This window comes from Lygodium microphyllum, chromosome 28 (genome assembly GCF_053477565.2).
Source record: "Lygodium microphyllum isolate KBCC chromosome 28, Lygodium_microphyllum_v1.1.10, whole genome shotgun sequence".
NCBI lineage: Eukaryota > Viridiplantae > Streptophyta > Polypodiopsida > Schizaeales > Lygodiaceae > Lygodium > Lygodium microphyllum.
The window spans coordinates 40,827,919-40,845,842 of record NC_141162.1 but is presented as its reverse complement, the minus strand read 5'-3'; the positions used below and the strand labels follow the sequence as shown (position 1 = coordinate 40,845,842).

The 17,924-nt window shown below is 41.3% G+C and overlaps 1 protein-coding gene across 4 annotated transcripts in view; it reads left to right on the top strand.

Annotated features, from left to right (window-relative positions):
- Positions 1-17,924, top strand: part of VPS45 (vacuolar protein sorting 45) — a 45,094-nt gene that overhangs the window by 20,282 nt on the left and 6,888 nt on the right. For 2 of the 4 annotated variants that reach the window (XM_087670930.1, XM_087670932.1), the window contains exons 4-10: positions 15,330-15,557; positions 15,670-15,795; positions 16,177-16,257; positions 16,459-16,600; positions 16,687-16,868; positions 17,451-17,606; positions 17,751-17,858. In XM_087670930.1, coding sequence (XP_087527056.1) covers positions 15,330-15,557; positions 15,670-15,795; positions 16,177-16,257; positions 16,459-16,600; positions 16,687-16,868; positions 17,451-17,606; positions 17,751-17,858 — 1,023 coding nt within the window. Of the gene's footprint in view, positions 1-13,026; positions 13,732-15,329; positions 15,558-15,669; positions 15,796-16,176; positions 16,258-16,458; positions 16,601-16,686; positions 16,869-17,450; positions 17,607-17,750; positions 17,859-17,924 lie in introns of those variants that run through there. The other 2 variants (XM_087670933.1, XM_087670931.1) reach the window with 2 other exon arrangements.

Below are 17,924 nucleotides of genomic sequence, written 5' to 3'. Positions count from 1 at the left end.
CTCTGCAACTCCATTTTGGGGTGGATTATGAGGGGTAGTGAGCTCCCTCTTTATTCCTTTGTTGTCACAAAATACCTGAAAGGCCTTGGACACATATTCCCCACCATTGTTAGAGCGAAGACACTTAAGTGTCTTATCTGATTGATTTTCAGCCAATGCCAAGAATTTTTTAAACTTGTCAAGCACTTCATCCTTGCTACGAATAGGGAAAACCCATACCTTTTGTGTAGCATCATCGACAAATGTGATAAAATATTTATTTTCCCCTAAAGATAATCTTGGCATCTGACATATATCCGAATGTACTAACTCTAGAGGAGAAAATTTCAAAGAAAGAGACTTTTTATGATACGTTTGTGCATGTTTATCATAAATACAATGATCACAATGCTCAAAATCAGCATAAGGAAGACAAGGCAAGTAACCCAAATGAGAAAGCACTTTCATTCCTGTTTGACTCATGTGTCCCAACCGGCCATGCCACAGAGAAATACTTGGTTGCTCGGTCACGGCAACAACATGGTTACGCACACTAGATACATGAAGTGGATACAAAGTATCACTCTTGCAACCTCTTGCAATCACTCTAGATCCCTTGCAGATCTTCCATTTTCCATCACCAAAGGTGGTATAAACACCATCATCATCTAGCTGTCCTGTGCTAATCTGCTGAGGTATATGCTGTACATGTTGAAGTGTAAAGATAGAGCCATGGTGAAACTACAACTGCACACTGCCAATACCTACAATGTCACATGCATAGTTGTCCCCAAGATGGACAACACCAGGTCGATCCTCTGTATAGTCAGAGAACCACTCTTGATGAGGGGTGATATGAAAGGAAGGACTTGAATCAAGAATCCAGGTATGCATGTCATCATCTGTATCTGCAAGTAAAGCATGTGCACCAAAGTGTGAAGAGACAAAGAGTACGTCACTCCCACTATCACTGTTATGAGTGACTACATTCACCTCTTCAATTTTGACATTGCTCTTCTTAGGCTGACTGTCTTTCTTCTCTTGCTATCATCTGTCTTCTTTCCCTTTCCTTTCTCTTTCTTCCATTTGTAGCAATCACATTTAAAGTGACCTTTCTTACCACAATGGTGGCATTCAACATCGTTGCCAGGTGATTTACTGCATCACTTGCTATCAGATTTGCCTTTCTGCTGTGATCTGCCCCTGGTATGCAAAGCACTGGAAGACTTTCTGGATGTATTGTTCTGCAGATTCATTTCTTCCATGAGTAGAGCACTCTCTACATTAGCATACAAAAGAATCAGATTAGATTTGCTCATAGTAGTCCTGAATGTATCCCAACTCTATGGTAGAGTGCAAAGCAAGAAAGTAGCCTTAAATCCCTCATCAATCATGAACTTCAAGGCAACCAGCTGGCTGAAAATGGAGTTAAACTCACTCAAATGTGTAGACCTTGCTGTACCCTCTTTCATACGCAAATCCATAAGCTTTTTCAGCTAGTACACTTTGCTTGCAACACTTTTTTGTGCATACAGTTCTTCCAATTGAGTCCATATAGCATATGCAGAATTCAAACCTTCAATGTTAAACAGCAAGGCATTAGAAATCGATAGCTCGATGGTTGAGCGTGCAAGCTCATTTAACTCATCCCAATCTTCCTGTTCCATGTCCATGGGCTTTGCCCCTTTGGTTTTAATCGGCTTTGCCTGCTTCTTTTGCAATAGGATATTGTAGCACGGTTTTTGCTAAACTGCAAAGTTGTGTGCTCCTTCAAGCTTCTTCATGTGCATCAGATTATTGCTGTCATTGCTGCCAGCCATGATTCTCAGCCCAAATGTGACAAAAAAAAGGAAATGCAGGCCCAAAACTGTCACCCAAGTGACCAAGGTACAAACAAGTACCAACCAGCAATAAATAACCATGTGGAAGCACAGATTTCAGATTTGTAATTAAACTTTTAGAAGCACCAAACCATGTGCTACAGCATTCCACAACTGATTACGGCTGTTGCAAGGGCATATGCATCACATTACATGAGAAATCCCAAAATTTAGCTGCAATTTCTGTTGTACATGTACCCACGGGCATAAAATTTGACATGCACGGTCAAAAGCCCCAAAATTTTTGTGCTCAAAGCATCAGCCACACATTTGCATTTTCTCTGTCATGCATAGAACATGCCAATTTTGCCAAAATAGGGCAATTTCAGAAAAAACCTCCAAAATTTACAAAGTGTTGATGTCCAAATTGCATGGAATTGAACTTGCATGTACATAAAATGACCAAATGTTGCACAGATTTTGCCCAAACTGCAAAAACCCCAAATTGCACGGGGTCCAATGTGCATCAATATTGAGAAATTGGGTAAATTTCAGCCCAATTTGTGCATGTACATGAAAAGCCCCAAATGTCGGAGGCAAGATTTCACAAATTCCTGCAATTTTTGAGACAAATTTGTGTGTCCTACATTGCATTCCCCAAATTTGGGAAAAGCTCCAAATTTTATGGACTACAATTGCACAAATTTTTTGGACCACCATTGCACAAATCTGACCTTTTGTGCCTGGCGCGTGAAACCTCGTCAAGAAAAGGGGGTAGAAGTTGATTTTTTTTCCTTAAAAAAAAAAGATTTTGAAAGGTGTGACGGGGTTTGTTGACCCCGTGCAGGTCGCCGACCGGATGTTGCCTGGGCCTACCCGCCACGAGCCCGTCAAGCGACTACTGTTCGATGGTCATGCTAGCGCTTGGTCATTGGCGTGGCGCGTTTAATCCCTGCGTGCCCTGTCATCATCTGGCTTGCAACGTCGCCTGCTGGTTGCTACACGCTGGCTTCGTCTGACAGTCAACACTCCTGTCGACTATCAGTTAGCTGCCTGCCGAGAGCTCGCCTGCCAGCTACCCTGTCGTGCCTGCAGCAACTGTTACCCACGACTTCACAACCTGCTCGCCTTCTGCAGCCCGGCACACTTCTGAGGTCTCGAGAAGTGTGCACTCCTTGCCCGCTCTAATACTAGTTTGTAGTGACGGGTTAGGCACGAAATTGAGACAGTCAATCGTTACGCGCAGCAAGAGCGAGAAACAGAGAGAGAGTGGGTGAGAGCAAAGCAGAGAGTGTGCACGTTTTAAGGTACAATGAGGAGTGTGTACCTCTAGGTTTTTAGATAGATATATATGTGTAAGTACAAGCGCTAAGGGTGTGTTCACACCCGAGCACATTTAAAGGCACGAGGCCTTTATTCCCAACACTCTCCATGGAGTTCCATCTGCCATAGCCTGCTGGTCACACATGTGAGCTCCATACCCAATAATGGTATCAAAGTAGGAGAATCCAAGAAGCATGGTGCTGTTGGAAAGTATGGCTTGAAGAAGGAGCTATGTGCTGCCTGTCCTTGTGTGCCTGTGCTACAAGAAGAAGAAGAAGAAGAAGTAAAAGAAAAAGGAGGAGAAAAAGAAACAAGTAGCAGAAATACTGCTGAGCACTGCCTAGTTTTGCGAGAGGAGAAAAAGAGGAGGAGAAAGTTTTGCACTTCCTGTCTGCATGCTTGCTTGCAGCCTGTCCTCCACAACTGACTTGTGGCTTGTCTGACCTATGGAGTACTGCCCTGGAAGGGTTTGACCTGCAGCCCGTCTCATGTGCATTCATGTCCTGTGTGTCGACACTCAACTCGCCAATCGTTCTTGATTGTTGACTAGCAGATGTCACATCCACATGACCTGTCAAGTCTGTCTACGCTGTCCTGGCCCGTCAAGTTTGTCTGCCCCGACGCGTGCCCCATCAACCAGCGGCTCCCAATGTAAGTTTGAGTGACCCACTTGTCCACACTGGCCCATTGACTGGTTGACACATCATCAGCCCCATAAGGTTTTTACACTTAAATCAATTGAAGTTTTAAAATTCTTAAGGTGTAGTTCACACTAAATTGGGGTTTTTTTGATTTTTATCAAAATTTCTCATCATTTACCCAATAAAAATTGGGGCTTTTCAAATCTATGACTGCATCCTTCACATTTCATGAATAAACTTTTGGACTTTTTCAATTTGAAAATGATTTTATTTCTCATGGTTAATGTGGAGTAGGTGCATCTTCATCTAGTGTATTTAATGGACAAAAGAAACAATCATGTTTCCCACAACAACATCCATCACAAATTCATTTGGGCCCTAAGTCATCCCTCCCTCATCTTCTATTGCATCTTCCTTTCCACTTCTATTAAGTATACCACATTATCCACCACACACCACACTGGGGGGTTTTGCACATTTAGGCATAGTCTTTATGATCTCTATATAGCCATTTTTGGGTGGTATATTTATGACAAAGGCTTGACCTTCCACACACACACATTTAGGTTATCCCTCTGGGAGTGCATCCCAAACATACTGGAGTGTGGATCATTTGATATCGCAATTTGTCTCTATGGAATTACCTAGTGGACCATCCAATCATTATGTTGTGTTTCAGCTAACATTTAGACAAGGCTATTGTGTCCCAGTGCCTCCACCTATACCAACGGAATCATATGGACCTATGTCCGTTTATCTATGTAGTAATTAGCACTCATTAGACATTAATAGCCTATTTTTTCCTATCCATCTTTACCTCCTTCTACTTCTTATCCACCACCGCCATCACCATCTTATCCTCCATATTATTCCATCTATCCATCTTCATAGACACTATAGTTCTAGCTCTTCATCTGCCAAGCATGCATTTAATGACAAGACTCGTTTCAACGGGTCAAACTACATCACTTAGTCAAATTTGGTAAGGTATGTATAAGACTCTTAGAACCTATGGGATTTAGTGCAAGGGATTGGAACCTCAACTTGATCCTGCCCTTGTTTCATACGAGGTTGTCCGCTCATGGAAGGCTCGTAATGCCTTCGCTATTGTTAAGCTTATGTATGGCTTATTGCCTAAGTTTCACTCCTAGCTTCAACATCCATTTTGTATAGCAGGTGATTTCACAGCCTTATATGCCTACATTTTATGAGTTTGAGTGCCAACTATTGGCTTATTCGACGGTTGTTCAATGAATTTTATAACACGTCCTCAATAAGGGGGACTCTTGTTGCATTTTCTCAGAGGGGGCAATAGGGCAAGGGCACATAAAACTCAAATCAAAATCAAAATCACAACAGGCTAGTGAATCCCAAGAAACCAATCAATCTACACTTAAACCTAGATGACAGAATGTACCTGAGAAGAATAGGTATTCTCAATATTGAAAGGTTGGCCATTATGATAACGAGTGTCAATCTAAGTCAAGAGGCACACGATCGAAATCCAAGAATCAGACCCTCGCACCCCAGTTAGGTAATCTCCAACAAGGGAAGTAGCGTGGTGGCCACCCTCAGTAGAGGCAGTGGCAAGGCTAGACCCACACTGCCACCGTTCAGTCATCATAGTCGGCGAACTACTCAACTCCAGAGGGTTTGTCTGACTGGTTTATAGAGGCCCATATCGTCTCCTTAGAGACGTTGGATGTGAGTCTCGTTTACATCTACGAGTTGTCTCCTGATGAGGTGCGTGCAAAGGCCCACTCATAGCCAAGCACGTCAGTATCTGTTTAGCTTATGGACAGTGGAGCTACCCATCATACCAAAAACACCTATATAGAGAGTAGTAGCGACTTTGAGCCCTGCTTGGTTTCCACTCTACGTGTGATTCCCTATACCCAATGGTGAACCCTCATATGTGTGGCATCACAAGGGTGTAGTCTTGGGATATACCTATGTTGTACCATTTCTTACATTGAATAATACAAGAGTATATCTTACTCTCACATATCATGTTACCTTTCTGTGCCGTGTTGAGTGAGTGAATGAGTGCAGGTGCATCACACTCGTCGTCAGTTTTTCTACTCACTTGGATTTTGATCTCGCTTTGTTGAATGATGTCTATCATGTCTCCCAGCTTGGAGTGAACTTGTTGTCCGTTCAGTAGCTTTGCCAGTTGGGGCGAGCAGTTTTTTTCATTGCGAGTACAGTCAAGGTCTTGGACTTTCAAACTGGTTTAGTGATTGCTCGCGGCTAGGCACAACTTAATGGCTTTTACCACATGACCCACTTTCTTACCAAGCCTACTGTCGATAATTTGGAGTTTCATCGCTTTGAGGCTTTGGTCGTTACATGGAAGTCTACAGACTTTGAGCGTCTTTGGTATTTTTGCTTAGGACATCTTGGCTACGACTCTCTTTATGATCTATCACGTTAGGAGATGGTTGAGGGTCTTCCAAGCCTAAAACTATCTCGAGAGGCAATCTATCACTTTTGTTGCAGAACCCACCTCTTTTTCTTCTTCATATGATCTTGGTCCCACATCCACTGCTGCCTTAAATGGCGCATTGTACTTTTTGATAGTGGATGATTTCTCTAGATACATGTGGGTCTACTTCCTTAAGCACAAGTCCAATGCTTTTACTTATTTGAGTGCTTGGGTGCTGTTGGTTTATAATGAGACTGGTCGTCGTGTGGGTACTATGAGGAGTGACTCTGGTGGTGAGTTTAACTCCCACGAGTTTTTTGAGTTTCTATAGGAGCAAGGCATTACATGCCAGCTCACCTCTATCAACTCCCTTGCACAGAATGGAGTTGTAGAGCGTAGGAACCGGACAATCATGAATATGGACACTTTATGTTGTTTGCAGGAGAGCTCCCTGAGCGCCTTTGGATCGAGGTTTTTAATACATTAGTGTATGTCCTCAAGTGATGCCTGATTGCGGCAGTCTCTAAAAAGGCTCCGTACGAGGCATTTTTTGTTTCTTGGCATGTTATTTCTCACTTCAGAGTTTTTAGTAGTCGTGCTTTATTTACACATTTCTGATGCTGACAAGATAGGAAAGCTCACCTCTCGAGTTGATCTCTTGATTTTTATGGGCTATTCTTTTGAAGTGAAAGCCTATCATTTGTTTGATCCTCGGACGAACAAGGTGATTGTTAGGAGAGATGTTTTCTTTGATGAGAGTAACATAGTGCAGTTATTCTTACTAGACTCTTTGTCTTCACCTTCACTCACATTATTTGAGATCGTGCCTATTGAGCTAGGTCTACTATCCGCTTGTGGCCTTCCTACAGATACTTCAGCTCTCATGCCTCCTCAGCGAGATCCGTTATTTCGTTGATACCAGTAGACCATGAGGGATTCGGGGATCCTTCCATCGGATTTCACTCCGAATATCCCTAGAAGTCTACTCGGCTCGCCTCTCATGCTTTATATGCATCCCTGTTTACAGCTGATTATATTGCACACAGACAGTTGGCAGGAGACTCTCTAGGACTCTTTGTGGTGTGAGACCATGGAGGAGAAACTTGATAGTATTGATCACAATGGGACTTGGATATCAATTGATCGCTCTCGTCACAAGCCGCTTATCGGGATGAAGTGGATTTTTAGGACTAAGCTAAAGGTTGATGGTACTTTAGACAAATACAACGCTCGCCTTATAGTGCAACATTTCAAGCAAAAGCAGGGCATTGACTATGAAGAAACCTTTGCATCTATTGCTCGATTGACATCATTTCGTTTGCTGATTGTGCTCGCCACTTACCACGATTGGCAATCTATTAGATAGATGTTAAAAGTGTATTTCTGAATGGTTATTTAGAGAAGGAAGTCTATGTGGAGTAACCTTCTAGCTTTTCTTCCGCTCACTGCCCTGACCAAATATTTTACTTGCGAAAAGTTCTTTATGGATTGAAGTAGGCACCAAAGTCTTGCTAACTCAGGATGAATGAGTTCTTATGGACTCATGGATACCATTCTACCCCCAATGATCCAAATCTATATGTGTGCACTACTAGTACAGGGATCAGCTATATCCTGCTATATGTTGATGACTTATTACTCATTGGGTCAGATTCTGTGGTTCTCGCAGAAATTAATGCATAACTTTACTCTACATTCGAGATGACAGACTTAGGATTGTTGTCTTATTTCTTGAGGATGGAGATTGTTAGATTTGACGGAAGTATCTTTTTTGTCACAGCAGAAGTACGTCCTATAGCTGGTAGGACAATATTGCACTAATTAGAAACGGTTAGTGGCCATGCGTCTAAATCCCATTGTCCATCTGTACAAGGATATCTTGGGTTAGCCTTTTGATGCTCATGTCTATCGTTTTATTGTAGGGAACTCACTTGGTTGATTCATACTAGGCTAGATCTTGCATTTTTAGTTAGTTTGCTTAGTCAGTATTTTAATGTACCTAGAATGTCTCATTGGATCGCTTGTTGTGTATTAAGATATTTACGGTGTATCTATAATAATGGACTAACTTATGGTTATGGTTTATGCTTGCAGGGGTACATTGATTCTGATTGGGCGAGAGATCCTAACACCTGGCGTTCCTATGGAGGCTACCTCGATATCTTGTGCATGGAACCCATGTATACTGATTTTGATTGGACGGGAGATCCTGACACCTGACGTTCCCATGGAGGCTACCTCTATATCTTGGGCATGGCATCCATCTCTTGGGCTAGCCATAAGAAGGAGATAGTGATGGTTTCCACGGTCGAGATAGAGTATTGAGCTCTCTTCGATGGCATTATGGAGACCATCTATCTAAGGAACTTGTTGGCCACATTACAATTTCCTTGCAAGTCGCCTACAGTTGTCTACTATGACAACTAGAGTGCCATTGTCCTTGCAGATAATCCGATTGTCACTCCTTGGATATAATACGTGGTGGTTATCACTCCACCAAAGAGTTGGTTGAGCTAAGTACCATTTATCTAGAATTTGTGCCGTTTAGTGATAAGTTTGCAAATATTTTGGCCAAGGCGGTCAAGTTCTATAGTAACTTCTACTGCGGATTGGCTTGGATACACTCTCTTCTATTTCTTCAGATTGACGGAAAGAGGGTGTTTCTCTCCTACTTTTCTTTCTGGTTTGAGAGAGAGCGGTTTCCTTCTCTTGATAGTGATAGTGATGATGTTTATAGCTTTTCAGTTTCAGAGATTTATTTATTATGTATTCTCTATTATGGACATTTGTAACTTCATTTGTATTGTTAGGATGCCATGATTGTAAAAGGACGCTTGGGCAAGTGAACAATTCTCGTGTGAGGGCATTGTTCAAGTGACACCGTTGCCTTACATTTGACATAAGTATGAATACTTGCATATTCCTTTGCATTATTTCATACATTGACATTTTGTTTATGTAAACATGCATGTGTGCGCATTTATCCCTTTTCGGATATCCTTAGAGTAGTCGACTGTGGATCCACTATACTCGTGGCATTGTATATAGTAGTCTCCGAAGATACTTCTTTTCTTATGCTTGCATGCTAGCTTTGCTTGTCTTGCTTGCTTACCTATCTTTCCTTTCTCTTTACATATTTTTCATATGATTCACACACACACACATACACACATAGAGGAATTTCTAGGCACTTATCCTAGTTGTGTGTGGTATTGTTTTGCTTGTTTTATGAAGGTAGTGAGACTATCCATTCTTTTTTTCTTGTATTTTCGGATATAGTGACTCAATGGAACGAAAATTGATTTGAAACCATCACTTAATGCTAATTTTCTTGAACACATCACTCCAAAAGCCCTTTTAAATTTTTTTAAAAAAATAAAAAAGTTTATTATTGATTCCATCCGCCTTTGTAGGACTTGCTAGGCCCTTGGGCAACCCACGAGTATCCTTGGTCCGATGCCGTGGCCTCTCCGAGGTGATTACTTGGATTTCCTTGGTAAGACAAGTATCGTCTCTGTAGTCTTGGTAGGTCATTGGGCAGCCACCGTGCACCCTTTGCTCGATGCCCTGATCGCTTGGGTGGGACGCCTTGGGGTAAAATAAAAAATATATTAAGGCTTATTTCTCATGGCTCAATTTTGGGCCTGAGAGGAGGTGTTGAGCAAAATACGCATTAGCTTGACTTAAACAGTCTCAAAATATGCTTAATTATTGAAGAAAACCTCTTATATTAAAAAGAAATACGATTCTAGAGAGTTACTATGTTCCATATGTAAAACCCTAATTTGGGTGCCTTAAACTTTGTGTAAATAGGCAGTCCATACTCTCTCTTAATCTCGTTTTTGTAGGTTTCGGGAGCCGTATCTTTGTTGCCAACACCTCATCCGTAGTAGATATCGTGGTCAGAGCTTTCCTAGCTATCTACTAACATCTGGCGCTTAATTCTAGCCTTCACCACTCGGTTGTAGCTTTTGCCAGGTTTCCAGGAGCTGTCTCCTAGAGTTGGCTGTTGCGTTTGATGTTGATGTTAGTATCTGGTGTTGTCGCCATTAGCCTAGAATTGTCGCCTTAATTATCTCTCTCCTCTGAATGGTGCGTTTTCAATTTTTGACAGTTGCTATGACATTCTCTCACCTTTGTCTGCCGTGTTTGCATTGAACAACGGTCATTTAGATTTTCTCTCTTCTTAGATATTTGCATTTTTAGTCTTTCTCTCTCCTTCATTGCTGTTTGTATCAAATCTAGCTTTCCTTGGCTGCTTTTATTGGTGTTCGATGCTCAAAGGCTGCACTTATTGTGTTTCGGGATCCGCTTGGAGTACGACGCACTCTATAGTTCATAACCTTTGCCTTGATCCCAAAGATATGAGAGTTCGAGGTTCAGTATTCACTGCATAGTGTTTGCTGCATGAGCATTGTATATTCATTATTCATTCACTTCATTGTTCATTGTGTTCACCGTCTTTGAGTTGCCCTAGCACTAACCCTAACTATATTTTGAGTCTATCAGTTTGTGCTTTGTCGTATGCTTGGTTTTTTGCTTTTTGCATTTAGAGTATCTCTTTACAACAATAAGATTTATACTCACTGAAAATAGTGTATAACCAGGGGCAAATGGTAAAAGATGTCACACAACAGTGGTAGTAGGAGTGAGGAACAGGAATCCCCTCTTGAAAGATGCTCTAACACATGGTTGAGAGACTTCAAATGCTGAAAATGCTTTAGGGCAATGAGTAATAAATGTGATCAGTGAGTATGCAACTTAATCACATGTAATTCTACAAGTCCAAAGTACTCCGGAAGCTAATGCAATGTTTATGGCATAGTTAGTAAGTGCTATTATGAACCTGCAATAGTTAATTCACACAATGCGTGGTATATATCTCATGGACAACGAACAATACTTGCACTATCTATGCATCTAGGTTATTTTGGGGGCGGGTCAGTGTTTCAAGCTATGGATGCCACTGCACCGACCAATGTTGGCATGCAAAATGCAGCTGGTTTTCAGCCACCTATGTTAGGTGTTCCCAGGAACTATCATGGGGCAATGCAGCCCCAAATGCACAATGGCATGTATGGTAACATTGGTATATAGCCAAGTGTGAAGAAATGCTCTAAATGTAGAAAACACAAAATCAATCGTATGACAAAGCACAAACTGATAAACATAGAACACAGTTAGGGCTAGGCTTAGGGTATCTCAAAGACAGTGAATACAATGAATAATAAAATGAATGAATACTGAATATACAATGTTCATGCAACAAACATACTGTGCAGTGAATATTGAACCTCAAACTCTTGTATCTTTGGGATCAAGGCAAAGGTTATGAGATGGAGAGTGTGTCACACTTCGAATGGATCTCGAAACGTAGCAAGGCAGCCTCTGTGTGTCAAATACCATTAAACACAGCCAAGGAAGGCTGGATCTGATGCAGACAATAGTGTAGGAGAGAGAGAGACTAAAAATGCAGATATCTGAGGAATGAGAAAAATTGGGCGACAGCTGCAATCAGTAAGCAATTGTGCAAAAGATGTAGGCGACAACTAGAGGAGAGAGAAACTCAACAAACACAGATTTTGGAGATGGTGATAGTGTCTGATTGATAGATGATGACATTAATAGCAAATGCAGCAATCTGATAGTAGGCGATAGCTCCAAGGTACCAAGCGACAGCTGTAGGCTGAAGGTGAAGGCGCCGGATGATAGCAGATAGTCTAACCATAATATCCTTCGTAAACGGGGTGTGGGCAGTAGAGATACGACTTCTGAAACCTGCAAAAACAAGATTGAGAGAGAGTGGTGGGTTGCATGCCTATTTATAGAAAGTTTGGGACATTCAAATTAGGGTTTTGTATGTGGGACACAATAAGTCTTTAGGATTGTGTTTCTTTTAAAAATAAGATGGTTTCTTCATTAATTAAGCATATTTTTGGGACTCTTTAAGTCAAGTTAATGCATTTTTAGGTCAACATCCCCTCTCAGGCCCAAAATTGAGCCATGAGAAATAAGCCTTTGAGGTTTATTTTCTTTGACTCTAAGGTGTCCTAGCTCAAATCAACTAGGGCATTGGGCAAAGGGTGTACGTCGGCTATTCAATGACCTACCAAGACTACAGAGGCAATGATTATCTTACCAAGGGAGCCCAAGTGATTACCCTAGAGAGGCCAAGGCATTGGACCAAGGGTGTGTGTCGACTGGCCAAGGGCTTACTAAGTCATGCAAAGATGGATGAAATCAACAGTGGACTTTAAAAAAATATTATTTAAAAAAAAGACTTTGTTTGAGTGTAGCACAAGATTTAGCATTAGATGAGGGTTTTAAATTAGTGTGCGTCCCATTGAGTCACTATGCCCCGAAGTACGGCTCACTATCTTTATAAAAAAAGCAAAACAATCCCACACTACTAGGATAGGTGTCTAGGGATTCCTAAGGGAGTGTGTGTATGTGTGTCAATCTTATGAAGAATATGTGGAGAAGAAAAGCAAGACAATGGGAAGCAAAAAAGATAAGCAAAGCCAGTATACAAGCATAGGAAAAAATTGCCTTTGGAAACCACAATGTGCAGTACTATGAGTATGGTGGATTCGGAGTTGACCACTCTAAGGATAATCGAAGAGGGATAAATGTACATAGATGCATGTTTGTATGAACAAAATGCTGATGCATGGGGTAATGCAAAGGAAGATGCAAATATTCATGCTTATGCAGAATACGATGCAATGGTGCCACTTGGATAGTACCCTCATAGGGAAATTGTTCACTTGCCCAAGCACCCTTTTACAATCATGTCATCTTAACAGTGTCGATGAATTTACAAATGTTGATGATATATAATACAAAATAAATAAGTGTTTGAAGGTCAAAAACTGTGAACATAATCATTGTCACTATCAAGAGAAGGAAATTGCCCCCTCTCAAACTAGAAGGAGAAATAAGAGGGAAGCACCTTGTCCCTGTCAATTTTGAAGAAGTAGAGGAGGGTGTATCCAAGCCGATTTGTGGTAGAAGATAATGTAGAATTGGCTTGTTGACCGCACCTTGGTTAAATTATTTGCAAAGTTGTCATTAGATGGTACAAACTCTAGGCAAATGGTGCCTAGCTCAACTTACTCTCTAGTGAAGTGAAAGTGAACCGCCACATGCCGTGTTTGAGGAGTGATGATAGGATTACCAGCAAGGGCAATGGCACTTTGGTTGTCGCAGTAGACATTTGTAGGCGACTCGCAAGGAAACTGAAGTGTAACTAGGAAGTTTCTTTGATAGATGGCCTTCGTAATACCATAAAAAAGAGCTTGATACTCTGCCTCGACTGTGGAAGCCACCACCGTCTTCTGCCTACGACTAGGTCAAGAGATGGGTACCATGCCCAATGTGTAGAGGTAGCCTCCATGGGAATGCCGGGCATCAAGATCTCCTGCCAATCGGAATCAATGGACCCCTATAAGTAGAAACCATGTATTTTGTGACCTTCATTGATGAAAAGACCTGTCATTGTTGGGCATATGCATTGAGGTACAAATCAAAGGTATACACATTGGTGAGAATGAGAGAGCTGCTATCCCACAACTTGAGAAGAGAGAGAATCAGTATTTTTTTGCATGCATGCAACACTAGGAGAGAGAAATCTGCCGCATGATGTTGTCTACACAGCCAGGACTGCTCCCATAGCTGCCACAATTCCCATGCATCCATGACCCCTCTTGCTGCCATGACTTGCTAAAAGGTGCTGTGATTAATTAAAACTCACACTTCAGCTTTCCCACATTTTTCCAGGTTTTTTAATCCTTCCCAAAAGTGTACTTTCACTTAAAAATATGAAATTGAAATGTCCAGGGCCCAAACTTGGCCATCCTGAAATTTATTACTTTGAGAAAACTACTGGCACTAAGGTTCAAAAAGCCCCAGATTATGAAATGTGTGCGTTTAAGTGCACATAAAATAATAAATTGAACTTTGACTCTTTTCCGATTGAATCTTTGCCATTGATGGATCTTCCCATGTCCTGCACAACCCCTGCATTGTCCAACATGCCCAAAGAGCTAGGAATAGTCATATGTAAAATTTATGACCTTACACTTTCTCATCACGTCTAATTCAGACCTTATACATGTCCTTGTGACACCGCTCTGAAACCTTATATCCTTGGGAGCTCCAAGGTTGGGATATCCATCTCTTGTGTATCAAGCCCCTCATATCTCTTAGATGGCTGCAGAATTTGGTAACAAATTTATGCCAAGTGGGAAGTCCTCTTCTTTTCAAAGCACAGAACTTGGTGTCACATAGAGCAAAAAAACATATAGGTTGGAATCCACCATGTGACCACTGACAAGGGGATGGGGACTTGCATTTTCGAAGTGCTGTTTCATGCTCAATATAAGGGCGACTGTGGAAAAGGGCAGGGTGAACACTTTTGAGGCTGGATGAGGAGTAACCTTAGTGTCCATGTGCACTAAGGTAGGATGACTTTATTCAGGTGCATGATATCGCACTTGCATGTGGGTGCATTAGGGTAGAGTGTCAAGTGCACTTGGCAAGTCCCACTTCGTCCTTAGTACCCAATGGACTCCTTTCTACAGTCCACTAGAATAAGAGTCAATGAACTTGAGAGAAGGAGACTTCTTATGGCTGCGCACAATTAAGGGTGATGTGCATCTATGTGTACTAGTTAGTGCGTGAGAGGTATGTGCATGAAGGGTCTGAGTGCAAACTCCAGTGCGCAAGTGCACTCAAGTAATGCACCAGTGGTTGCATGTGCTAGATGCTTTGTCATGGGGGTTGCAAATCACACCTCAAAGTGACTGATGCCTGGAACTGTCAAATCCATCTAGTGCTAGTCTTCCAAGGTTCTTCAAGCTATAAAATGCACACCATTGCAGCTTCAATGCTTATATATGCCTTGCTTTTTGTGGGGTCTGTTTGCACCCAATTGTAAGATTAGAGAGAGCATCAGCTTCATGCCTACATGTGAGACTAGACACCTTTTGCATGCTTGTGAATGATAATCATGTTTTGCATGCCTCTTGTGGAAGCATTATGTTCACTGATATGTCTCGTTGGTGTTTGTATCAGAAGTCTTCTTAAATTTTTCGTTTACTTAGGCTAATGATATTAATAATTTACAGGTAATGCTTGCAGGAGTTTTATGCAGACTATCTAGCAATTGATCCATTCCATTTTACCCTCAATCTTCCATCAAATTATATGTACATGCTGCCAGCACTCGTAGATCCACCAAGCATGCAGCAGATTTGTGGTAGGATGGTAGAGGGTATAGCAGCTGTGTTTTTGGCCCTCAAGAGGAGGCCTGTAATACGCTATCAGCGTAGCTCAGAAATTTCACGCAAACTGGCTCAAGATGTAGCGGTAAGCTTAGTATTGATGTTTTTGAAGAGAGATATGTAATATTTTCTAATAGACTGCATGCTTTCCTCAGTGCTGTAAGTTGGCCATTGATTGAATAATGCTTATCATGCAGAAGCTCATGTATGAAGAAGAAAGTGCCTTGTTTGATTTCAGGCGGACAGAGATCTCACCATTACTGCTGATAGTGGACAGGAGGGATGACCCTGTAACACCTTTACTCAATCAATGGACCTACCAGGTATTGAATGTGTGGATGGTGTTCCTTTAACTGCGAGGATGCACTGGATATGAGAAATATTTCAGTTTAATGCAGTTTAGACATAGTCCAATCCGATGTTTGTTTTGCCCTTTAAAAAAAGGAGTTTATTTTGGACAGTGCATTTAGATGTGAATAAATGTGCAGTTATGAAGAAGGTGCCTTATTAGCACTCCTGTTTGTGACTAGGATGGTGAGTATGCATAGTGAGGCTGTATGCCAAAAGGCTTTAAAGTGTCTCTTTTGTGGTTGAAACTGGTGGATTGTCACTCTTTTGTGAGAGCTTATGAGGAAAAATAACTATTTCGTGTTGTATTAGAATGCTTGTTTTTAATCTCTCTGATACAAGTGTTGACATCACAGGCTATGGTGCATGAGCTGGTCGGAATCAAGGACAACAAAGTTGCTTTGAAGGAAGTTTCAAAAGCCTCAAAAGAACAGCAGGTTTGTCTTAAGATTGCGTAAGATTTGAGGTTCTTGCAAAGCATAGGGGCTCCCATCTGTAGGTTGTGTGTTCTGAAAAGAAAAGTTTCTTGCATGTCTGAATGCAATGGCTTTAGACTTCAAGGTAGTGATTTTTTGTAGATTGAAGCAATGGCTTAAATTAAATCTTCTCGTAGTTCTTTAGTGACACGCCTGTTTCAGGAAGTTGTATTATCATCAGAACAAGATGCCTTCTTCAAATCAAACATGTATGAGAATTTTGGAGATCTTGGAATAAACATCAAGAAAATGGTAGACGAGTTTCAGCAGAAGGACAAAAGTAATCAGAATATTCAAACACTTGGTATGTTGTCATTTTTAGTCTTTAATTTTTCATTCTTGGAGCTAGCCGACCTTTCTGTGGATCTTAGACCTTTATTTTCTTTTCAGAGGACATGGCAAAGTTTGTGGAGCACTATCCAGAATATCGGAAGATGCATGGTAATGTTTCAAAGCATGTCACCATGGTCACAGAGATGAGTAGAATAGTCGAAGAACGAAAGTTGATGTCAGTTTCTCAGATAGAGCAGGACCTGGCTTGCAATAATGCGGGGCAAGCTGTAGCCTTTGAGGTATGGACGATTACAGTAGAATCACACGAACATTTATTTTGATCGACAAGTTACAGGCTTGTGGCAGTTGATATTGCAGATCCTGTCCATTTTTCTGCGGGCTTAAAATGGAAACACATTGAAGTCTCTTTGACTTTTAGGGTGTCACTCTCCTTTTTACCTTGTCTGGGAGTCTAGTGCTTACTAGTATTGCTGTTAACTCTAGAAAAAAGACATGAGAGGCCAAGTAAAGGGAAAGACTAAATATTCTTCTGAGCTCTGAATTCTGGAGGACTGAATAAATTTGTGATTTATTGAAGGATAAAACCGAGTTTATGCTGATTTGGCCATAGAAACCAATGCTTTAAAGGCCTGCCTGAGTTTGCACTGCGTATTCATAAAAACCAATGCTTCAATGGTCTGCCTGATTTAAGACCAAAAACTGATCAGACTGTTAGAAGCTTGGGCTTATCTGGAAGTTCTTGTCTAGTCATATTGTAGATACATGTCTGCATTCACGTGCTGTGATTCATTCTGGCTCAAAATAAACATACCAGCACACTGACTGTGTCTGCTTTATCCGCTTGCTCACTTTATATGCAGGCTGTAATGAATCAGCTAAACAATGACGGTTTGCACGAGATAGATAGATTGAGATTGGTGATGCTTTATGCTTTGCGTTATGAGAAGGAAAATCCACAACAACTAGATATTCTTTTGAATAAACTGGCTTCACGATCCAGCAAATACAAAACCTCGGTACTTTCTTAGAATCCTTCATAATTGTGCCCCTTGTGTAGATTTATCATTCCATGTACGTATCTTTTCTTGAAATCCTTTCATAATTGTGCCTTGTGTAGATTTTTCATCCATGTACTTATCTAGAGCTCATGGTGGATGCAGCTTATACATACTCTCATAAGCCAGGCAGGAGTTGATAAACGTACTGGGGATCTGTATGGGAATCGAGACCTTTTCAATAGGGCACGTAACATGGCACGTGGCTTGAAGGTATCTTTCTGAAATTCTTTGCATATTAAATCACTTTGACATGAACATAGCTTACAACACTGAAGA